The sequence below is a fragment of the Entelurus aequoreus genome, linkage group LG01 (assembly GCF_033978785.1).
Source record: "Entelurus aequoreus isolate RoL-2023_Sb linkage group LG01, RoL_Eaeq_v1.1, whole genome shotgun sequence".
Classification (NCBI taxonomy): domain Eukaryota; kingdom Metazoa; phylum Chordata; class Actinopteri; order Syngnathiformes; family Syngnathidae; genus Entelurus; species Entelurus aequoreus.
In genome coordinates this window covers 65,509,757-65,535,086 of record NC_084731.1, presented here as the reverse complement: position 1 = coordinate 65,535,086, position 25,330 = coordinate 65,509,757, and the positions used below count along the sequence as shown (strand labels likewise).

Genomic DNA, 25,330 nt, shown 5'->3' with positions numbered 1-25,330 from the left:
TACCAATGATTGTCACACACACACTAGATGTGGTGAAACATACAAGCAAGAATGACGTGGTCGCTGACTGACTGACTGAATCATCACGTGGTCGCTGACTGACTGACGGCAACATTCTGTATTCAAGGCACAAAGATAACATTTTCGAATGTTAATTGTCAATAGGTTTTTAGTCATGCGACCTAGAAACCATAAAGCACTTTTTAAAAAGTTGTTTCTCATCATTACTTGGCATTGGGGTTTTTTTTCCACTTTGTAATTTTCTTCATTTTTTCTTTACATTTTTGAAAATTGTAATTGTCAATAGCTTTTTAGTCATGTGACCTCTAAACCACTTTCATATGGTTTGTTTATCGTCACTAAACTTGACTCATGTGTTGATTTTTCCATTTTGTCTTTTTTTTGTCTTTTTCGATTTTTGACATTTTTAATCAAGAGGTTTTTATTTACGTGACCTAGAAACTCTAAACCACTTCCATATGGTTTGTTTATCATCACTATACTTGCCTTTATGTTGGTTTTTCCACTTTGTCATTTTTTTTTTACACTTTTATTTAGGTCTATTACACTACTGTATTTAACTGTTGTCATTGTGGTGGTACTTAATGAATACTTAGGTCTACTACACTACTGTATTTTAATGTTGTCATTATGGTGGTGCTTAATGAATACTTAGGTCTACTACACTACTGTATTTTAATGTTGTCATTATGGTGGTACTTAATTAATACTTAGGTCTACTACACATAGAAATGTATCAGAGCTGTTTATCTATTTTATGGAGGAATGTAGTTCATCACAGAACTGGCACTTAGGGTTGTTAAAAAGTATTGATTTTAAATGGAGAATTGACTGTGAGTGGGTGAGTTACCCCCAATAATGGAAACAAATGGTGCGGTGCCTAAAGATTATAATTCAGAGTTATTTGGAGGTAAACAAAGTTAAGATCATTAACAAACATAAATGAAGAAATATTCCCAGCAGGGATGGAACACGAGGCTGACAACACACCACCGTGATGAAACCTCTTTGGTCCAGGAGCGCTCCAGTCTTTGGACTATGTTGAATTTGTCTCCAGACATTGAAAGTCTCCCCATGTTTCAAACAGAACTGGGCGGCCAGTGAAAGGAGACTTGAACCAAGAAAAGGTGTCATGGCTGCGATACTAGCGCATCATTCTTGGCTGCGATACTAGCGCATCATTCGTGGCTGCGATACTAGCGCATCATTCTTGACTGTGATACTAGCGCATCATTCGTGGCTGTGATACTAGCGCATCATTCTTGGCTGCGATACTAGCGCATCATTCGTGGCTGCGATACTAGCGCATCATTCTTGGCTGTGATACTAGCACATCATTCTAGGCTGCGATACTAGGGCATCATTCTAGGCTGCGATACTAGCGCATCATTATTGGCTGCAATACTAGCGCATCATTCTTGGCTGCGATACTAGCGCATCATTCTTGCTCGCAGTTCTGCAACCCGGGGACTCTCCTTGGTTTCCCCCACGTCAATGTTATAAATGGTGGTTTGCAGAAAAGTCCAGAAGTTGGTGAGGGAAGAAGTGTAGGACCTGCCAAAGACATAGTAGGCCTTAAAGAGCTCATCGAGAGCTGCTAATGAACCTGCAGCCTTGGATGGCAGAGCGTGGTTGTCAATCACGATGAAAGCAGACTGGATTCTGCTCCTGGTCGGTCCCTGGACTAGAAGGTATGGCTGACAGGTGTGGGTGGTGTAGTCCAGATGCTGCTGTGGACTGCTGCCTTCCTACAACAGCAGGACTTAGTGAACAACATCAACTTGCCAATGAAGATGAAGGACAGTACGACAAGAACACATCATCACTATTCATTTTTGATATCATTCCATCACCATTAATATCACCTTTTTTAAATTGTTTTTATTAAGTCACTACGTCCCCTGCAGGATTATATACTGAGTACCATCGCTACTATTTACTACTACTCGGGGGGCCACAGGATTATACGGAGTACCATTGTTACTATTTACTACTACTCTGGGAGCCACAGGATTATACTGAGTACCATCGCTACTATTTACTACTACTCTGGGGGGCCACAGGATTATACTGAGTACCATCGTTACTATTTACTACTACTCTGGGGGGCCACAGGATTATACTGAGTACCATCGTTACTATTTACTACTACTCTGGGGGCCACAGGATTATACTGAGTACCATCGTTACGATTTACTACTACTCTGGGGGGGCACAGGATTATACTGAGTACCATCGTTACTATTTACTACTACTCTGGGGGCCACAGGATTATACTAAGTACCATCGTTACTATTTACTACTACTCTGGGGAGCCACAGGATTATACGGAGTACCATCGTTACTATTTACTACTACTCTGGGGGGCCACAGGATCATACTGAGTACCATCGTTACTATTTACTACTACTCTGGGGGCCACAGGATTATACTGAGTACCATCGTTACTATTTACTACTACTCTGGGGGGGCACAGGATTATACTGAGTACCATCGTTACTATTTACTACTACTCTGGGGGCCACAGGATTATACTAAGTACCATTGTTACTATTTACTACTACTCTGGGGGCCACAGGATTATACTGAGTACCATCGCTACTATTTACTACTACTCTGGGGGCCACAGGCAGGTCTCCGGCCAGGTGCAGGGCCGTGTCCTGGTGAGGGGACAAGGGGGGCACACAATCACACACACACACACACGCACACAAACACGTTCAAACACACAAACACACACACACAAACACACACCCAATCACAGCACAACGGCGGATCGTTGCATGCAGGATTAAACCGAGCACCATTGCTCCCCTACTGTGTATTACTCTGTGCACTACTCTGTTCACTACTGTGTACTACTGTTCACTACTGTGTACTACTCTGTTCACTACTGTGTACTACTGTTCACTACTGTGTACTACTGTGTATTACTATTCACTACTGTGTACTACTGTGTACTACAATAATAATAATAATAATAATAATGCCCTCGTAGCCCTCTCAGAAGAGGACCTACAGTGCACTCTGTCTGCTTTTGCGAAGGCATACAAACAGCTTGGTCTTGCCATCAATATAAAAAAAAACCAAATCCTCCACCAATCACCACCAAACCGTAGTGCACCTGTCCTGCCCCCAAACCTCTCAATTGACAAAATCCGACTGGAAAATGTGGACCACTTCCCATATCTTGGGAGCCTCCTGTCATCTAAAGCTGTCATTGACGATGAAATTCACCACCGCCTCAGCTGTGCCAGTGGGGCCTTCTCAAGGCTGAGGAAGCGAGTCTTCGAGAACCGTGACCTCCAAGCAAAGACCAAAATCCTGGTCTACAAAGCAGTCGTGCTCCCCACCCTTCTGTATGGGTCAGAAGCCTGGACCACCTACAGCAGGCACTTAAAGGCACTCGAGACCTACCATCATAGATGTCTCAGAAAAATCCTCAGGATCAGCTGGGAGGACCGACGCACCAACACCAGCGTCCTGGAGGAGGCTGGCTTGCCCACCATCACTGCCACGATTGCCCAAAACCAACTCAGATGGACGGGCCATGTAGTCCGCATGCCTGACTCTCGCCTCCCAAAACAAGTCCTTTTTTCCCAGCTTGTTGAAGGGAAACGGGCCCCGGGAGGTCAAAAGAAGAGATTTAAGGATAACATCAAGGCAAACCTGACAAAGTGTCACATAGACCTTAAAGGCCTACTGAAACCAACTACTACCGACCACGCAGTCTGATAGTTTATATAGCAATGATGAAATCTTAACATTGCAACACATGCCAATACGGCCGGGTTAACTTATAAAGTGACTTTTAAAACTTCCCGGGAAATATCCGGCTGAAACGTCGCGGTATGATGACGTATGCGCGTGACGAAGTCAGAGTAACGGAAGTTATGGTACCCGTAGAATCCTATACAAAAAGCTCTGTTTTCATTTCATAATTCCACAGTATTTTGGACATCTTTTGCAATTTGTTTAATGAACAATGAAGGCTGCAAAGAAGACAGTTGTAGGTGGGATCGGTGTATTAGCAGCGGACTACAGCAACACAACCAGGAGGACTTTGTTGGAGAGCAGACGCGCTAGCCGCCGACCTCACCTTGACTTCCTACGTCTCCGGGCCGCCAAACGCATCGGGTGAAGTCCTTCGTCCTTCTGCCGATCGCTGGAACGCAGGTGAGCACGGGTGTTGATGAGTAGATGAGGGCTGGCTGGCGTAGGTGGAGAGCTAATGTTTTTAGCATAGCTCTGTGAGATCCCGTTGCTAAGTTGCTAAGTTAGCTTCAATGGCGTCGTTAGCACAGCATTGTTAACCTTCGCCAGCCTGGAAAGCATTAACCGTGTATTTACATGTCCACGGTTTAAAAGTATTGTTGATTTTCTATCTATCCTTCCTTCTCTCCTTTATTTTTTTGTTTCTATATGCAGTTAAAGCACGATGCTATCACGTTAGCTCGTAGCTAAAGCATTTCGCCGATGTATTGTCGTGGAGATAAAAGGCACTGAATGTCCATTTTGCGTTCTCGACTCTCATTTTCAAGAGGATATAGTATCCGAGGTGGTTTAAAATACAAATCCGTGATCCACAATAAAAAAAGGATAGTGTGGAATCCAATGAGCCAGCTTGTACCTAAGTTACGGTCAGAGCGAAAAAAGATACGTCCATCACTGTCTCTCAAGTCCTTCACTGTAACGTTCCTCATCTACGAATCTTTCATCCTCGCTCAAATTAATGGGGTAATCATCACTTTCTCGGTCCGAATCTCTCTCGCTCCATTGTAAACAATGGGGAATTGTGAGGAATACTAGCTCCTGTGACGTCACGCTACTTCCGGTACAGGCAAGGCTTTTTTTTTATCAGCGAGCAAAAGTTGCAAACTTTATCGTCGATTTTCTCTATTAAATCCTTTCAGCAAAAATATGGCAATATCGCGAAATGATCAAGTATGACACATAGAATGGATCTGCTATTCCCGTTTAAATAAAAAAAAATCATTTCAGTAGGCCTTTAAGTCTTGGGAAGTCATGGCAACAGACAGGACGATGTGGAGAAACCTTGTCCGTGAGGGTGCCGCGCAATATAATGACGACCTCCGCCATGCTGCAGAAGACAAGCGCAGACTAAGAAAGGAGAGAGCATCCACCAAACAGGCCCAACCCAAACCCACCACCACTACATTCCCTTGTCCACATTGCCCCAGAATAATCGGGTCCAGAATCGGCCTCTACGCCCACCTGAAGACCCACAAGGACCAGGAAGGAGGACAGTCATACTCGACCACGAGTGACCGCCGATGATGATGACTGTGTACTACTCTGTTCACTACTGTTTACTACTGTGTACTACTCTGTTCACTACTGTGTACTATTGTGTATTACTATTTACTACTGTGTACTACTGTGTACTACTCTGTTCACTACTGTTTACTACTGTGTACTACTCTGTTCACTACTGTGTACTACTGTGTATTACTATTTACTACTGTGTACTACTCTGTTTACTACTGTGTACTACTATGTTCACTACTGTTTACTACTGTTCACTACTGTGTACTACTGTGTTTTACTATTTACTACTGTGTACTACTGTTTCTACTACTGTGTTTACTACTGTTCACTACTGTGTACTATGTACTACTGTGTACGACTGCGGTAACTTCTCACAGACATTCCCGCCATGTTTGATGGAGGTAATTAATGGAAGCAGCTGATCGCCGTGATGGAACTGAAATGAATCGCGATCAGGATCATCTAATGGCCCAGCCCTAGGGGAAAGTATATTCTTATCGACGTACCTTGAGGAATTTGATGAGGTTATCAGCCGCTTGGGATGCAGACATCTTTCCTGGTCTCTTGCGTCCTTGTGCAGATGGTGGCAGGAGATGTAGCAGCAGCAAGACAGCAGACATGTCACTGTCCCAGCCTAGGGACCAACAATCATAGAATCACCATGGCCGCTTGTAAACTGTCATACCATTCTCCATGTCATAGAATCACCATGGCTGCTTGTAAACAGTCATACCATTATCCATGTCATAGAATCACCATGGCTGCTTGTAAAACAGTCATACCATTTTCCATGTCAGCGCCTGACTTGGCATTGCACATCAACTCCAAAACCTCTGTGGTGGGTACCAGTCCATGGCTTTCCCTCACAATTTTTGCTTTGAGACTGTTGGACCACGTCTCCAAGAGTTTGTTGGCGGTGACCTCGCCAAACAGGAGTCGGAAGTCTTGTTCAATCTGGAATGGCAAAGATAAAAGTGCAGAGTGATGAGGTGGACCGTATGGTGCATGGAATACTCCAATTAACCTTTACCAGCCCTGGTGTGTCCAGATACCGCGGGAAGACTGAGAAGACCTCTGTGGACTTCTTGTCGTCTTTCACCATTGAACGACGATAAATGAAGGTGGCTTTCATCTTTTCACGGATAGTGCCTTCATCAGAAGTGTGCTTTAGAACCTCCACAGCTGCTTCCACTTCCTGGTATGGCAGGACCGTGTCCGTGTTGAAGGGTCTTGACCGACCTTTACCCGGCCCACCATCTTCAGAGAAGGCACACTTGTCCTCATCTGTGGCTACAAAGTCCATCCACATCATATGTAAACTTACTTTTGGGAGTTTTCTCAACCGAGACACTTCTTCCCTCTGCAGTTTTTCTTTGAATTGTCTTCAACCGCCACGCCAGGTATCCTGATCCTCTCTCTGGATCGTAGTAATGTTCCTGTGAAAATACATGCAGACTAAGACTAAGCCTACGTATATATGAAAGACGTATTTTCTTGTCCACACGCAAACTTTTGTCTACAGCTCTCTTCAAATAGACAATCATTTGACGATTGGGGTCGGAGGACAGGGGCGCCGAAAAGGGGGGGTAAAGGAGACGGATTCTAGGGGCCCATGATGGAGGGGGGCCCAGAGAGGGCCCTAATGATGATGAAATTATAATACAGGGGGCCCTGTAAAGATTATTTTCATGGGGCCCAAAATCCCTAGCGGCGCCCCTGTCGGAGGAGTCTGATGCAGAACGTCACGGAACAGTATCGCCACCAGCAATATCCACAGTCGTTCTGTTGGGACTCCACCGTGCAGCGGAATAGCGCAGACTTTTACGAGATCTGGCCTAAACATGTGATAAAGTAAACACTGCGGAACGTCTCGAGTACCTGAAAGAATCACCTTATGCAGCTAGATTTACATCATGTGGGCTGATTTGAAAGATAATGTACATGCCATTGTACATCTAGTACAGGGGGCGGCAACCCAAATGTTGAAAGATCCATATTAGATCAAAAATACAAAAAAACGAATCTGTCTGGAGCCGCAAAAAATTAAGTCTTATATATCTCTTATAATGAAGGCAACACACGATGTGTCTTTATTAGTCTACTATCAAAATGACTTTAAAAGTCTTATATAAGTGTTATAATGAAGACAACACATGATGTAAGTGTCTATATTAGTTATATTAGCCTACTATCAAAATTACTTTTAAAAGTCTTACATAAGTGTTATAATGAAGACAACACATGATGTAAGTGTCTATATTAGCTATATTAGCCTACTATCAAAATGACTTTAAAAGTTTTATATACGTTTTATAATGAAGACAACACATGATATAAGTGTCTATATAAGTTATATTAGCCTACTATCAAAATGACGTTAAAAGTCTTATATAAGTGTTATAATGAAGACAACACACGATCTAAGTGTCTATATTAGTTATATTAGCCTACTATCAAAATTACTTTAAAAGTCTTATGTAAGTGCTATAATGAAGACAACACATGATGTGTCTATATTAGCCTACTATCAAAATTACTTTAAAAGCCTTATGTAAGTGTTATAATGAAGACAACACATGATGTAAGTGTCTAAATTAGCCTACTATCAAAATGACTTTAAAAGTCTTATATAAGTGTTATAATGAAGACAACACATGATGTAAGTGTCTATATTAGCCTACTATCAAAATGTGTCATTTTGATGCAAATCTTCTTTGATAGAAATGTTGAAATGTAATAATTATTCTACACATTTTTACAACATTGGAAAACATTAGTAACACTTCTCAAAGGGTGAGATAACTCCTGGAAATGACTGACTTAGAATGGCCAAAGGTATAGATGTGTGTGTCCAGGTTAAAGGAAACGTCTTATACTAATAAATGTATTACAATCTTTGCGAGCTGGGTAAATTTGCTGTGGTCTGGAACAACATGGAACACAAACAACTATTAGAAATGCAGCCAATATTACATACAGATAATGTGTCATGAGACATGCAAATATAAATTAAATACACAGAGGACATAAGTAAAGGAAATTAAAAGAGCTCAAATATACCTACAAACGAGGCATATTGAAGCAATATGTACATACTGCTAGCCTAAATAGCATGTTAGCATGGATTAGCTTGCAGTCATGCAGTGACCAAATATGCCTGATTAGCACTCCAACAAGTCAATAACATCAACAAAACTCACCTTTGTGCATTCACACACAGTATAAAACATTTGGTGGACAAAATGAGACAAAGAAGGAGTGGCATAAAACACGTCTTTCTGTGGCAGCGTCGGAGAAAGTTGTACATGTAAACAAACTGTTGCGTCACAGTCCACACAACTACGGTGCGTTCAAGGACCGCTGAAATTCGTAGGACAAAACGGCGCTCGTCAGTGAAGCATGAAAAGTTAGGAAAATTAGGAACGTTTGTGTCATGTTTGTCATATTAAAACATAAAATATATATATTACTCTTTTTTCATTTTTATACATTTTTGAAAAAAGCTGAAGGGAGCCACGAGGGCAGTGCGAAGGGTTGCCGAACCCCGGTGTAGTACATGACAGTGATGCTGTTTTTCCATCCATCCATCCATTTTCTACCGCTTACACTCCACATGCATGGTTTTATTGAAAGTATCTATGGTGGTGTGGACATGGCTGCAATATTCAGTCAACAGTGTGTTAAATGTTTTACTTACATATCCATGTTTGGAATATGGGTCTTCCAGATATGGAAAGAGAGCAACAATCCCCCGTGCATACATCACTCTCACACTTTTAGGAGGAGACGTCCTAATGGAAAACATCCATTGTGACCATCACTTAATCCAATATTAACAATGTTCCTTTACAGCCTTCATGGATTCTTACCCGTGTGTTTCTGTCATCTCAGCAGCAAGGATGTTTATCATCTGTCTCCTGGTCGCATTGGTCAGGGATTTGGTTTTTGCGTACTCTTTCATGACGCGTTCACCACCGGGCTTTGTCATTAGGATGTTCTCAATCAACTAGATTCAAATCAAACATGAAGCCAGGAAATGTTCAGCGCTCGACAACATCCAGACTAGACTTCACAACAAAGTCCACCCACCGCTTTTGCATCATGACTTGGCCTTTGAGGTGGACTTCTTCTGGCAGCTTCTTTCCCAGTGTCACACATGGTAAAGTTCAGAGTAACTATCATCAGGTGCAGCGGGTGAGGAAAATGACGTCACCCATGTGCACAAAGGAATATGGAAAAAACTGAATCATTAATGGGAACTGTAAATGCTTCCACCCCATCCTTAATGTAATGTGTAAAGATATACTGTATTTTCCAGACCATAAGGCGCACCGGATTATAAGGCACACTGTCGATGAACGGGTCTATTCAGATAGTCGCACCGGATTATAAGGCGCATTAAAGCGGTCATTTTATGATTTATTTTCTAAATGTAAAAGACTTTCTTGTGGTCTACATCAGGGGTCCCCAACCTTTTTTGCACCAGGGACCGGTTTAATGTAGGCATTTTTTTGACGGACCGGCCTTCCATGTGTGGCAGATAAATATAGCAAATAAGTGCATGAAAAATGAATACATGAAAAAACTCACCATAACGTTGAATTAGTGGGAGCCCCTGGCCTTTTCCCTTTGCAAAAAAGCTCTCCATAGACTTGTTTTTTTACTCATTTAGCTAGTAGTGGGCTTTTTTTGGCTTTAGTATCTGATGGGTTATAGGTGATACATCACATTCAAGGACAAGAGCATGGATATATAACCAAGCTAGAAATACTTGCCATATATATTTGTGTGGGTTTCTATTTCCATTCTAAAAGTTATGTATTCAAATTTTGTGCAATATTTAATACATAGATACACTAATGTTAGCTTTTTTTGCTCTAATTTTCCATGCGTAAATACATCCGTTATTGCTAACTACTTGTGTAATAGGAGTATGTGCAATAATACCAGCACTTTAACTTACTAGGCCAAAGAAGATCTGTATTTTCTACCTTCAGCACAATTATTATATGCAACAATTTAGCACTTCTCCATCTGCCTTATGCACTTTAACTACTATGGTCACTTTGTTCCTGATCTGCCCTGATCTTAGGTCATCAACCTGCCGCGGACTGCAGATGGAACCTAGCTTTTGGCTACGATTTGGCACCTTTAGATTTTATATGTTTATAAAAGTGCATTGTCCCATGTAACAAAGATGTAACAAATATAGCAAATGCCAACTTCATATCAGGAGTTTTATAAAACATCTATGAACAAGCTTATTGGTGTGTCTGGTGGGACTGGCAAAAGTTAAGTATGAGAAAATGCGGTCGGTTTTAAATTATTTAACGCCTGGTAGCAAATGTGTCACGGACCGGTGCCGGTCCCCGGACCGGTGGTTGGGGACCCCTGGTCTACATAACATGTAATGGTGGTTCTTTGGTCAAAATGTTACATAGATGATGTTTTACAGATCAACAGGATGTGCCATTTTGTGGGCGGTCTTATTTACGTGCCTCCACTTCGACAGCGTCTTCTCCCCGTCATCTTTTTCATACCGGTAGTCTTTAGCGCTTCTATAGTGAGTCTACTGATACACGCGCTATAATAATAACACTGTATGTTGAAGCACAGTACGTCTGACTATGGTAGACGTAATGCTCCGACAATCCATCAAGCGGTGTAGCTTGATGGATGCTCCCACCCGATCCTTCATGTAATGTGTAAAGATATACTGTATTTTACAGACAATAAGGCGCACCGGATTATAATGCACACTGTCGATGAGCGGGTCTGTTCAGATATATTTTTCCACAACAGTCGCACCGGATTATAAGGCGCATTAAAGGGGTCATATTATGATTTTTTTTTCTAAATGTAAAATACTTCCTTGTGGTCTACATAACATGTAATGGTGGTTCTTTGCTCAAAATGTTTTACAGATCATCTTGAAGTCGCTTTCTGACAGTCTCTTCAGGATGTGCCATTGTGTGGGCGGTCTTATTTACGTGCCGATTGGTACCAGGCCGCGCAAGAAAAAAAAACAAAAGTTTTATTTTTTTATTAAATCAACATAAAAAACACAATATATACATATTGTGTATGTAAATGTCAATATAAATCAATACAGTCTGCAGGGATACAGTCCGTAAGCACACATGATTGTATTTCTTTATGAAAAAAAGAAAGAAAAAAATAATAATAATCCCCCCCCCCCCCCCCCCCACCCACCCCCGGTCCGTGGGACACATTTTCAAGCGTTCACCGGTCCCCAGCTACAAAAAGGTTGGGGACCACTGGTCTACATAACATGTAATGGTGGTTCTTTGCTCAAAATGTTGCATAGATGATGTTTTACACATCATCTTCAAGTTGCTTTCTAAAGTCTCTTCAGGATGTGCCATTGTGTGGGCGGTCTTATTTACATGCCTCCACTTCGACAGTGTCTTCTCCTCGTCATCTTTTTTGTACCGGTAGTTTTTAGCGCTTCCATAGCGAGTCTACTGACAGATATAAGTTATACCTGTACGCTACTTTGTAATAGAACTGGCAACAGCGGAGGATGAACGCCCCACAACAAGAGGATAGAGAAAAGGGAGCTTATTGACTACGGTGCAGACTACAATTGTGGACCAATTGCCGGGATTTTAGCAGATCCCAAATACACATCAGCAGGTATCAATAGGTTGAAAAAAAGTTGGTTTTAAATGATAAATAAATGATAGATGGGTTATACTTGTATAGCGCTTTTCTACCTTCAAGGTACTCAAAGCGCTTTGACAGTATTTCCACATTCACCCATTCACACACACATTCACACACTGATGGAGGGAGCTGCCATGCAAGGCGCTACCAGCACCCATCAGGAGCATACAATTATTATTTTGCATTATATTGTAATACAAAACGCCAGATAATGCCCCCCCCCGGCGACCCCCAAAAAAGGGACAAGCGGTAGAAAATGGATGGATGGATGAATGTTGAAGCACAGTACGTCTGACTATGGTACCCATGATGCTCCGACAATCCCTCAAGCGGTGCAGCTTGATGAATGCTCCCACCCAATCCTTCACGTAATGTGTAAAGATATACTGTATTTTCCAGACAATAAGGCGCACCGCATTATAATGCACACTGTCAATGAGCGGGTCTATTCAGATATATTTTTACACAACAGTCGCACCGGATTATAAGGCGCATTAAAGGGGTCATATTATGATTTTTTTTTCTAAATGTAAAAGACTTCCTTGTGGTGTACATAACATGTAATGGTGGTTCTTTGCTCAAAATGCCGTTTTGTGGGTGGTCTTATTTACGTGCCTCCACTTCAACAGCGTCTCCTCCCCGTCATCTTTTTCATACCGGTCTCTTTAGCGCTACCATAGCGAGTCTACTGATACACGCGCTATAATAATAACCATATGTTGAAGCACAGTACGTCTGACTATGGTACCCATGATGCTCCGACAATCCCTCAAGCGGTGCAGCTTGATGAATGCTCCCACCCAATCCTTCACGTAATGTGTAAAGATATACTGTATTTTCCAGACAATAAGGCGCACCGCATTATAATGCACACTGTCAATGAGCGGGTCTATTCAGATATATTTTTACACAACAGTCGCACCGGATTATAAGGCGCATTAAAGGGGTCATATTATGATTTTTTTTTCTAAATGTAAAAGACTTCCTTGTGGTGTACATAACATGTAATGGTGGTTCTTTGCTCAAAATGCCGTTTTGTGGGTGGTCTTATTTACGTGCCTCCACTTCAACAGCGTCTCCTCCCCGTCATCTTTTTCATACCGGTCTCTTTAGCGCTACCATAGCGAGTCTACTGATACACGCGCCATAATAATAACCATATGTTGAAGCACAGTACGTCTGACTATGGTAGCCGTGATGCTCCGACAATCCATCAAGCGGTGCAGCTTGATGGATGCTCCCACCCAATCCTTCATGTAATGTGTAAAGATATACTGTATTTTCCAGACCATAAGGCGCACCGGATTATAAGGCACACTGGTGATGAACGGGTCTATTCAGACAGTCGCATCGGATTATAAGGCGCATCAAAGCGGTCATGTTATGATTTTTTTCTACAATAAAAAGACTTCCTTGTGGTTTACATAACATGTAATGGTGGTTCTTTGCTCAAAATGTTGCATGGATGATGTTTTACAGATCATCTTGAAGTCGCTTTCTGACAGTCGCTTCATGATGCGCCATTGTGTGGGCGGTCTTATTTACGTGCCTCCACTTCGACAGCGTCTCTTCCCTGTCATCTTTTTCATACCAGTAGATTTTGGCGCTTCCATAGCGAGTCTACTGACCGATATAAGTTAGAACTGTACACTACTTTATATTAGAAATGGCAACAGCGGAGGATGAACGCCCCACAACAAGAGTATAGATAAAAAGGATCTTATTGACTACGGTGCGGACTACAATTGTGGACCAATATCCTGGATTTTTGCAGATCCCAAATACACATCAGCGGGTATCAATAGGTAAAAAAAAGTTGGTTTTGCATTATATTGTAATACAAAACGCCAGATAATGTATTTTAATAGCTGCCATTTTGGGGTCCTTATACGCGCACCATAATAATAACCGTATGTTGAAGCACAGTACGTCTGACTATGGTAGCCATAATGCTCCAACAATCCATCAAGCGGTGCAGCTTCGTAGCTTACCAAAGTCGTACGAAAACATTTTGACAAATGTTTGAGCGCCGTGTGTAATCTTCTTTATTCTCAATGAAACATCAAAGTTTTGGTGTTGCTTGCTAGCGTCATTTATTGAATAGGCATCAACCTGCAGTCCACACAAATCTCTTATGTGGTCACACTCATCACTACACCACGTACCAAATAAAATTGCTTCGAGGTCGGTAAGCACAACCAGAATTAATACATTAGACGCACCGGGTTATACTGTAAGGAGTACTGTCCATTTTTGAGAAAAGATTTTAAGTGCGCCTTATAGTCGGAAAAATAGGTTATGTTAACTGTCAGTGATTACCAAGTTCTTCATTGCTCAGCATGACTCTGAAGGTTCCAGTTGACTTCTTCACGACTTCTTCAAAGAGGGCCGCGTCAACTTTCGTGTCAGGCGGGTCATACACCTTCAAATCTGACTGTTGGCTGTGTGGTATGTGAAACTTTAGGCTCACTGAAGTAATATGAATGAAAAGGAAATGAATATTACAAAAAGTGAAATTGCATGACATTCTGATGAGAACCATGGGGTGGAATAAGTCAACCCATGTCAAAATGCTTCCAAGTTCAAGCTGATAGCAAAGGTTGTTGGAGCACACAAGGATTAACTTAAGTCAAGTTTGTCATGATAAATGAGATGTTTTTATAATTGTACAATAGTAACATTCTGTCATGACTGACCTTCTTCCAGGAAGGCATCGAATGTTGGCTCACACATGCTGAGATACTTCTGCACCCCGCTAAACACAACACGCAGCAACATGTTCTGTTCGTACAAACAAAGAGAACACATCAATAACCAAGACAACGGTGAAGGAACACTTACTGTTTTTATATCAAATACAAACATGACTTGAACGGTAATATTACTACAAACCCCAAAAGCAATGAAGTTGTCACCCTTTAATGGTAAATAAAAAGAGAATACAATGACTTGCAAATCCTTTTCAACTTATATTCAATTGAATAGACTGCAAAGACAAGATATTTCATGTTCACACTGAGAAACTGTTTTTTTGCAAATAATCATGAACTTAGAATTGAATGGCAGCAACACATTGCAAAAAAGTTGTCACAGGGGCATTTTTACCACTGTGTTACATGGCCTTTTCTTTTAACAACACTCAGTAAAGGTTTGGGAACTGAGGAGACACATTTTTGAAGTGGAATTATTTCTCATTCTTGCTTGATGTACAGCTTAAGTTGTTCAACAGTCTCCCTTCTGATATTTTAGCCTTCATATTGCACCACACATTTTCAATGTCTGGACTACAGGCAGGCCAGTCTAGTACCCGCACTCTTTTACTATGAAGCCATGCTGTTTTAACACGTGGCTTGGCATTGTCTTGCTGAAATAAGCAGGGGCGTTCATGATAACGTTGCTTAGATAGCAACATAAGTTGCTCCAAAACCTTTTTGTATCTTTCAGCATTAATGGTGCCTTCACAGATGCGTAAGTTACCCATGCCTTGGGCACTAATACACCCCCATACCATCACACATGCTGGCTTTTACACTTTGCGCCTCAAACTATCCGGATGGTTCTTTTCCTCTTTGTTCGGGAGGACACCGCGGCCACAATTTCCAAAAACAATTTCAAATGTGGACTCGTCAGACCACAGAACACTTTTCCACTTTGCATCAGTCCATCTTAGATGAGCTCGAGCCCAGCGAAGCGTTTCTGGGTGGGGTTGAAAAATGGCTTTGGCTTTGCAGAGTAGAGTTTTAACTTGCACTTACAGATGTAGCGACCAACTGTAGTTATCGACAGTGGTTTTCTGAAGTCTTCCTGAGACCATGTGGTGATATCCTTTACACACTGATGTCGCTTTTTGATGCAGTACCGCCTGAGAGATCGAAGGTCACGGGCATTCAATGTTGGTTTTCAGCCTTGCTGCTTACATGCAGTGATTTCTCCAGATTCTCTGAACCTTTTGATGATATTACGGCGCGTAGATGGTAAAATCCCTAAATTCCTTGCAATAGCTGGTTGAGAAATGTTGTTCTTAAAAAATGTGTTCAGGCATTTGTTGACAAAGCGGTGACCCTCGCCCCGTCCTTGTTTGTGAATGACTGAGCATTTCATGGAAGCTGCTTTTATACCCAATCATGGCACCCACCTGTTCCCAATTAGCCTGTCCACCTGTGGGGTGTTCCAAATAAGTGTTTGATGAGCATTCCTCAACTTTCTCAGTCTTTTTTGCCACTTGGCTTTTTTGAAACATGTTGCAGGCATCAAATTCCAAATGAGCTAATATTTGCAAAAAACAACAACAAGGTTTTCCAGTTCCAACGTTAAATATCTTGTCTTTGCAGTCTATTCAATTGAATATAAGTTGAAAAGGATTTGCAAATCATTGTATTCTCTTTTTATTTACCATTTACACAACGTGACAACTTCACTGCTTTTGGGTTTTGTATATAGTAGTATGAAGACACACCAGGGTTGAATGTATGCCATCTAGAAAGACAAACTGACCAAAGGATACAACATTTTTTTGAGTCATGGTAAAAAGGCAAAACACATTAATTAAGTGAAGAAGTGAAGTCATACGTTAGAAATAGATTTTGATCCTATGTAATGGAAGCAAAGGTTTATCAATAATACAAACATTGATTTTTTTATGTACTTATTCTTTGATTGGTTTGTAAAAGCTAAATTACATTTCACATGTCGCCTATTGACTTAAAAAAACATTTGTGGAAAGCGTTGGTATTTTACATTACACTGACAGAGGGGCTGAACATTTTCTTTCCAATCCGAAATTCAGGCTGGTATCGGCGATACCGATCTGATACTTTGTGCAAACATACTTGTCTGCTAAAATGTAAAAAGTAGTATATTTCAAATATAACATATCCCATTCCATAAAGTATACAAGTCAGAGTTCTTGATTTCAAATGCTGAAGTATATTGAGGTAGTGACGTGAATAACAATATAGTCAAGCTATTAAAACAGGACAAAATCATACAAAGTACACAAAAGTGCTGTTTTAAACCATAAAAAAGGAAATGAGTAAAATTATAAAAGCATTCAAACAAATTTATTATTAAGAATTACTATTAGCATAAAAACTCATTCACAATTCACTTACATGAAGATAACGTGAAAATACTGAACATGTTCTGTATATCACAACAAAAATTGACACTTTGCCTCATTTATTGTGTTCCTGTTAATGATTTTTATTATCTCAAATAACTGAAGAATCAAAAGCATCGTTGATTTGAGAATCAATATAACAGCATAAAAATCCGGTATCGGCAGTATCGATATTTCAGTTTCGATCCGCACATCACTAATAAATTTGACAATCAAATGTAATAGCCAATATTGTAGCCTATGTCCTTGTTAATATATTAGTGAGTGAATAGACTGATAATTGTGAAAGCAGAAAGTATAAACAACATTAGTATCCTGACAAAAAGACACATTTAAAAAACAATGCAGTGTTTTTTAGGGTTTTTTTCCCTGTTGTTTCCCTTTTTTATTGGACAAATACATTTGTCACCAATGCCAACGTGTATTTGTCTTACCATGACCTCTATTTGTGTGGAAAGTATCAGGGCCATAAACCAAAAATTACCATTATTTTTTGTTTTTCTTGTAATTCACAAATGCACGATATTAGTTCCTAACAACAGTTACAATTTCCTAATATTTCAATGGGGTTCACCATAAAGTTAAATGTTTATGAAATATCCATCTGAAAATATAGCAGTGAATGATTTTTCATTGAGTTGTGCGACATACCTTTTGAGTAAATCCACCATAACAAACGTCTCCACACCGAGCGGTTGGCGGTAAGGGTCAGCCAATCATCAAGAAACACTTACAGTACATCTATAACGCTTCAATGTGCCTCAAATCTATAAAGATAAATGTGTCTTTTTATGCAATCAAACAATAAAATATTTGTAAGGAAAAATAATGAATTTTAAATTTTAAAGAAGATTTGCAAACTAAAATAATGGATTTGAAATAAAAAACAAAGATTTAAAAAAGTTTTTTTTTTACTAAAATACTATTTTAATGTGATTGTATAAATACATGTACCTATAGATGTTCTCATTCATCAGGTCATTGTATTCTCAGGGCATGCAATCGATCACAACTGGACTGTTTGGTTGGTCTTAGAAGACGTTTGTGTCAAGACTTGGTCTATGGCGTGATTTGTTCTCCCGTGGTGCAAATGATGTGGACCGGACGTGGCTTGGAGGTGAGTACATAATTTAATATAAGGACAATAAAAAGGAATAAACAAAAGGCGCTCACAGCGGAGGTACAAACGTGACTATGAAACAAAACACTAGCACAAAGGCAGAACTAAGACATAAAACAAAACTTGCAAACTACGGCTTGAATAAGGAAAACTTACTTGGAACCAGAACAGGACATGAAAAAGAGCAGCATGGATCATGAACAAGGGGGTGTAGAAAGTGTGTCAAGAGTGATGTCGCCAGCCCGACTGCCTGGCAACAATGGCCTTAAATACTAGTGACATGATTAGTGAAAACAGGTGCGTGACTCAAAATGTGAAAACGTGAGACAGGTGCGTGACATGAGGATGTGAACCAGGTGAAACTAATGGTTACTATGGTGACAAAGCAAGGGAGTGAAGACAAGAACTAAAAAGTGTCCAAAAACCAAGCAAAACAAAAACATGATCAACACAGACATGACAGAGCCCCCCCCTTATGGACAGATCCCAGATGTCCAAAAACAAAATAAACAATGATCAATAGTCATGGGAGGGCGGGAGGGGGACATGGCGGTGGGTCGCCAGACCAAGTGTCCCCGAATCCACCGGGGCAGAGTCAGGTGGCGGCGACGCGTAGAGCGCCGCTGTACCAGGCGAGGTGGGCGACCTGGGAATGGCCACATTCGTGGCCGAAGAGGAGGTGGAGGCACTTGGCGTGGCGGACGACCAGGTAGTGGCCACATCCATGGCAGACGAGGATGCAGACGCGTCGTCATCGTGGCAGGCGTTGAAACAGCAGACGAAGCGGTGACGGGTGCCGTAGACGAAGCAGGCGGCGGGTCTTGGCGTCGGACGTCAGGCGGCGAAGCTTGGCGTGGGGCGTCAGGCGGCGAAGCTTGGCGTGGGGGGTCGTGGTCTTGGCATGGCGGGTCGTGGTCTTGGCATGGGGTGTCTGGGTCTTGGCATGGTGTGTCTGAGTCTTGGCATGGGGTGTCTGAGTCTTGGCATGGGGTGTCTGAGTCTTGGCATGGGGGTGCTTGGTCTTGGCATGGGGGTGCTTGGTCTTGGCGTGGAGCAGCTACGAGCGGCACTTGGCAGCGTGGAGCAGCTACGGGCGGCACTTGGCGGCGTGGAGCAGCTACTGGCTGCACTTGGCGTCGTGGAGCTGGTACCGGAGCTTGGCGTGGTGCTGCGACAGGTGCCTGGCGTGGTGCTGCGACAGGTGCCTGGCGTGGTGCTGCGACAGGTGCCTGGCGTGGTGCTGCGACAGGTGCCTGGCGTGGAGCAGCTAGCCGTGGTGCTAGCTGTGGAGCAGCGACAGGTGCTAGCTTTGGTGCAGGTGGAGGTGGCCTAGCTGGGGGTTGCGGCTTGGCAGACCGAAAGCCCGGTGGTGGCGGCCGTGCTGGAGGCTGTGGCTTGGCATGGTGACGGACTGGTGGTTGCGGCCGGGATGGAGGTTGCTGCCTGGTTGGGTGCAGCTGAGCCACCCCACCAACACAGCTCCCAGCCCCAGCCCCCCCTCAAGGAGCGGATACCAGACGCGCTCCCTGCGGTCTGGCATCTTCTTTAGGGGTGGGTGGAGGGAGGTCAGGAGGGGGGCAGAACCCTCCCCTCCAAACTGTCCAAAAAGTCTTTCCTTCCTCCCCACCTGGGCTTTTGTGGGTGAAAAAAAAGAAATGTTTTTTGACTTGGGCGTGACTTGAGTCCTGGGGGGCGGGGCATAAAAACTAGGAGACTGTGATTGACAAGCTCTAATTTGTAAAAACATGTCCTGATAATGCTCTATCTTGGACTTAAGAGTCTTTTGCTGGGGGCGGGTGATCAAAAGAAAAAGAGTTCAGAAAAAAAAAATCCTGGTCTGTGATGTCGGCCCATTTCCGCACGGAGGGGGAGGAGCTTGTGGGAGCGCGGCGTGCTGTCCCCTCACCTTCCCTGACGTCCTCGGTCTGGAGCGGCGCTTCCGGGACAGGAATGATGCGCCAACGTCCCCGGGCCAAACGGAGCTGATCGGCACCAGTTTGCCGGTCGGACCCCACATGAGATCCTTGCGCTCCATGGGGGAATAGCGAAGTGTCTCGGCTTCCATGGCGCGCAGGACCTCCCACGTTCCTTCGTCCTATCTTGCGGGAGAACTTTTGTGCTGGCGACATCTGTCAAGACTTGGTCTATGGCGTGATTTGTTCTACCGTGGTGCAAATGATGTGGACCGGACGTGGCTTGGAGGTGAGTACATCATTTAATATAAGGACAATAAAAAGGAATAAACAAAAGGCGCTAACAGCGGAGGTACAAACTTGACTATGAAACAAAACACTAGCACAAAGGCAGAACTAAGACATAAAACAAAACTTGCAAACTACGGCTTGAATAAGGAAAACTTACTTGGAACCAGAACAGGACATGAAAAAGAGCAGCATGGATCATGAACAAGGGGGTGTAGAAAGTGTGTCAAGAGTGATGTCGCCAGCCCGACTGCCTGGCAACAATGGCCTTAAATACTAGTGACATGATTAGTGAAAACAGGTGCGTGACTCAAAATGTGAAAACGTGAGACAGGTGCGTGACATGAGGATGTGAACCAGGTGAAACTAATGGTTACTATGGTGACAAAGCAAGGGAGTGAAGACAAGAACTAAAAAGTGTCCAAAAACCAAGCAAAACAAAAACATGTTCAACATAGACGTGACAGTTTGGCCTCTCATCCAAGTTGGCTTCACCAGTTCATGAACATAAAATTAGATTGGTCACATCTAATCTAGAAACTGGTGCCAGAAACCCAACAATTTATACTCTAACACCAAGAGGGTGTGCCTGGGCAAGAATGTTTTCGCCCTATCGAAGTGAGAAAAACAACTGTTGAGATGCAAAAGAGCAACTGTAAAGGCCAAGGGCCGGACTGCGACTACTGATTCCTTCCGCCCTCCCAAGGGTATTTTCCCTCCTATGGCTTGTACTATGAATCAAAATCAAGTTATCGTGGAACTCTTGTTTGTTTTACCAAGTCAATCATTAAAAATGAGGGATAAAATTTACTAAAGATGAATAACTTGATTAGTCAGGATTTTCCAGTGCTGTCAGGAGAGTTAGGGCGGGGGTTAGTTTTTTGATTTGTAAGCAAAATCTGTATTTTGGTTTAACCCTTGTGTAATGTTCATATTGTTGTTACTCAGCCAGCATGTGTGGGTCTGATGGACCTGTTGCATTTTGTGGCTTTTAATGCCTCACAATCAAACACTTTTATGTTAAAATACTGAACAGATGTTTACCTTATCCCAATTACAAGCAGTATAAACAATTTATATGGTTAATATTTGCCCTTTACATTTGTTAGGTCACATTTATAACATATTATTTAAAACATAATAAAGAAAATCAATTAAAATCAAGATATGAGTGGAAACAAATTTACAAGTGAAGCAAGGTTTTTCAAAACGACTGACTTTTATTTCTTTGAACTGGAAATTTAAAACCATTCAGGTGCACAAAACAAGCTGAACACATTAACACAGAGTAAACATATCAGCCAAGACAACACATCAGCCCCATTGAACACATGGCCTTTAGCCACTAGCCTATACAACACATGAGGGGCAGAGCTTTACTGTGTGTGTGTTGCAGATATACTTTTTGCACTTGATGCATGTATATTGTGTTTTCCTGTCCATCTTGGGTCCGCACACTTCGCACCGCTTCCGCTTCTTCTTGTTGCTGGTGTTCACAACCTAGAATAATGAAAAGATCATGAATTTTACTAACACCTCTCTCTCTCTCACACAAAACATGAGTGCCAGACATGTACTGCAACAGCATCACACACTAACTTCAGGCTCTGCAGATTGTGGTTCTGTAGGTTGGGTGCACAGGGCATCAGCATTCTCCTCCTGAATCCTCCTCACCATGGCTGCAGAGGCTGGGGTTCTGGGGATATGTTTTCTTCTCTCGATTTGTGGTCTCACCAATGCCTTTCCCAGATCCTCAAGAAAGAGCCGTCTTTTCTGGTGCTTCACTTGTTCCCACTCTGGGTTCAGTGCCATCCAAATGACAAAGGCATTGTACGCTGAGATGTCCAACATGTCAAAGAATATCACCAGTGGCCAGCGTAGAGTCCTCCGTTTGCAGCTGTAGGCCGTCACCAGCTTGTCCATGTTGTCTACCCCTTTTTTTTGTGGCATTATAATCCATGATGATCTCTGGTTTGTGATGTTCCTGGTGACAGATTCTTCCATCTCCATGCAGTGTACTCATGAGTACCACATTCTTGCCTTTCTTTGCACATAGGATACCAGGGATGTGTCAGCTGTGTATACAAACTTGGAAGACTTGACAGGCCTGTTCTTTGAAGTCAGCAGTTGAGGTGGGAGCTCTGACTTGTTTTTCCTTATTGTTCCTACCATGGTCAGCTTCCTCTTCAGGAGCTCCTGTCCCAGTTTGTGCGAGGTAAACATTTTTTTGCATATGATGTTGTGTCCACTGAGTCCCTGAGACATGTCAAGAACAACTCTCATTCCTTTGTTTTTCTCGGGGGTTTCTCCATCAGGTTTTCCTGTGTAGACTTGTAAGTTCCAAGCATATGAGGAAGTGGCATCACAGGCAGCCCAGATCTTATACCATACTTTGCAGGTTTAGATCGTATATACTGCCGAAATGGCATCAGCTGTTCATCAATGGTGACATTTGGCCCAGGGTTGTACAGCAGGGGGAGGCGGCGCACCCACTTGTCCCACACTGTCCTGATGGCAGCTAGTTTGTCTCTCTGCTGTCGAGCTGGTCTGTCATCTCGGTTGTCAAAGCGGATAATCCTGGAAATGATGTGAAAGTTTTCCAGAGACATTGTTGCACGGAAAATTTCTCTGCCAGTTTCTGCATCCCACAGGGATTCTGCGGATTCCTCTTTGTTAAAGTTAAAGTTAAAGTACCAATGATTGTCACACACACACACGGTGTGGTGAAATTTGTCCTCTGCATTTGACCCATCCCCTTGGGGAGCAGTGGGGAGCAGTGGGCAGCAGCGGTGCCGCGGCCGGGAATCATTTTGGTGATTTAACCCCCAATTCCAACCCTTGATGCTGAGTGCCAAGCAGGGAGGTAATGGGTCCCATTTTTATAGTCTTTGGTATGACTCGGCTGGGATTTGAACTCCAACCTACCGATCTCAGGGCGGACATTCTAACCACTAGGCGGACCTGAAAACTCCAGCAAAGATGAGAACTCCGAAGTAAGTATGTAATTGGGTTTGGTCCATTTCCTTCCACCTCTCTCCAAAAACACATCTTCCTTCTAAATTAGTGCAGTCAATAATAATTTCCCGGATGGAATCTGGGATGAAAAGCTCAAAAGAAGACTTGATGTCCTGTGTGTGAGTAACTGCCATCCGTGTTGGCCCTGGTTGCATCCTTTTCACATTGACAGCCTTGCGGGGTGGCTCTTTTCTTGGGCGAGAAGACCATTCAATTGCAGAATTTTTTGACATCCATATAGGGACGGCGTGGCGAAGTTGGTAGAGTGGCCGTGCCAGCAATCGGAGTGTTGCTGGTTACTGGGGTTCAATCCCCACCTTCTACCTTCCTAGTCACGTCCGTTGTGTTCTTGGGCAAGACACTTCACCCTTTGCCTCTGATGGCTGCTGGTTAGCGCCTTGCATGGCAGCTCCCGCCATCAGTGTGTGAATGTGTGTGTGAATGGGTAAATGTGGAAATACTGTCAAAGCGCTTTGAGTACCTTGAAGGTAGAAAAGCGCTATACAAGTAAAACCCATTTATCATTTATTTCCTCACTTGCTCCATGCTGACTGGCTTGTTCTGGGCCTGGGGCTGGCTGCTGGGTCCTGGGGCTGGCTGTTGACGGCTTGGTCCTGCGGATGGCTGCTGAATGCCTGGTCCTGTGGCTCGTCTTTGTTTTGGAACTGGCTGATGCTCAATCTCATCATCTTCTTCAGAGTCACTGTCAGACTCTGAATTTTCAGAAATGTGATCCTCAAATTCTGAATCCTCTCCCTCTACATCATCATCAAAAACTTCTCTCTCTTCCAAAATCAATTCCAGGGCCCTCTGCACAGAGTACCTTTTGGCCATCTTGATCGGTTGTGATAACAAACCACACTGGCAAAGCTATAATTATAGTGTCCCGCCTCCAATTTGTAGCAGATAGAGTGTGAGAAAATAAAGATTCCCGCGAGACAGAGGGTCAAATGTGCGAGAAAATGAGAGCAGACAGTGTTGACAAACAATGTTGCAACCTTGTGTGGGAACTGCTTCTTTTGTGTGTCTGCACCTGCGGTTACCACACAAGGTTGCAACATTGTTTGTCAACATGGTCTGCTCTCCCTTTCTCGCACATTTGACCCTCTGATGTTCTGTGTACCTACACTTTGTCCTCCTCCTGTCTAGGTCTGCTGTGTGTGTGTGGTACAAAGAACATAAATTTCCACACTCCTATTAGCCCCGGGTCCAGTGGACCCGGACATCTTATATGTAATAGAAATATGTAGGGGGGGTGTATGGTGTGTGATCATTAAATATGTATTCTGATATATGTTCTTCACAGAAAATGAGCCGAAGTCAGTGAGTCTCAGTTTGAAAAATTAATTAATTGTATCATTATTCTTTTAATAAAAAATGAAAACGGGTCCCACAGACCCGAACACCACACAAGGGATACATACATACATACACATACATCCATATATATATATATATATATATACACATATATATATATATATAAATACCGTATATTACCAAATAGTAGCCCGGGCGTTTATTTTACAAAATGGGGTCAGACCCCGGGCGGCTATTAGGACATGGGCGGTTATTTGCACAAGGCTTTTATTTATTTTTGCACCAGCCTGCACCAGGCCATTATTTGGTTACAATGGTTACTGTCCAGTATTTTTTTTTCGTACAAACAATTTTAAATGTAAAAGCTATTGTAAACATACAAACAAAAAAACAAGACTATCAAAAGACAAGAGATCAACAAGGCCTCAACATGGCAGTACTGCAACAATTGTCAAATAGAATACCAATACTAAAAATAAATACACTTTTTAAATAAAGCAGCCTACTGGGAAAAATAAAATTATGGTACCGAGTACTCAAGTATTAAAAAACACACCA

General features: G+C 42.5%; 1 protein-coding gene across 1 annotated transcript; it reads right to left on the bottom strand.

The window, feature by feature from the left end:
• Positions 1–79: 79 nt before the first annotated feature.
• LOC133655870 (uncharacterized) lies at positions 80–14,777 on the bottom strand. Its single transcript, XM_062056466.1, has 10 exons — positions 14,694–14,777; positions 14,317–14,466; positions 9,400–9,485; positions 9,180–9,316; positions 9,008–9,101; positions 6,635–6,746; positions 6,341–6,567; positions 6,093–6,264; positions 5,817–5,944; positions 80–1,769 (listed from the first exon to the last, which is right to left on the bottom strand). Exons 1-10 carry the CDS (start codon positions 14,773–14,775, stop codon positions 1,452–1,454), a joined length of 1,506 nt encoding a protein of 501 aa, XP_061912450.1. The 5' UTR covers positions 14,776–14,777; the 3' UTR covers positions 80–1,451.
• Between the last annotated feature and the right edge of the window lie 10,553 nt (positions 14,778–25,330).

What these genes read in the sequence shown, in the direction of transcription:
- LOC133655870 (XM_062056466.1), bottom strand. Translation starts at nt 14,775, where the DNA reads ATGTTGCTGCGTGTTGTGTTTAGCGGGGTGCAGAAGTATCTCAGCATG. An exon ending in CGATGCCTTCCTGGAAGAAG is followed by an intron (nt 14,467 to 14,693) that starts GTCAGTCATGAC and finishes ATATTACTTCAG; the next exon opens with TGAGCCTAAAGTTTCACATA. An exon ending in AGGCGCTGACATGGAAAATG is followed by an intron (nt 5,945 to 6,092) that starts GTATGACTGTTT and finishes GTTGGTCCCTAG; the next exon opens with GCTGGGACAGTGACATGTCT.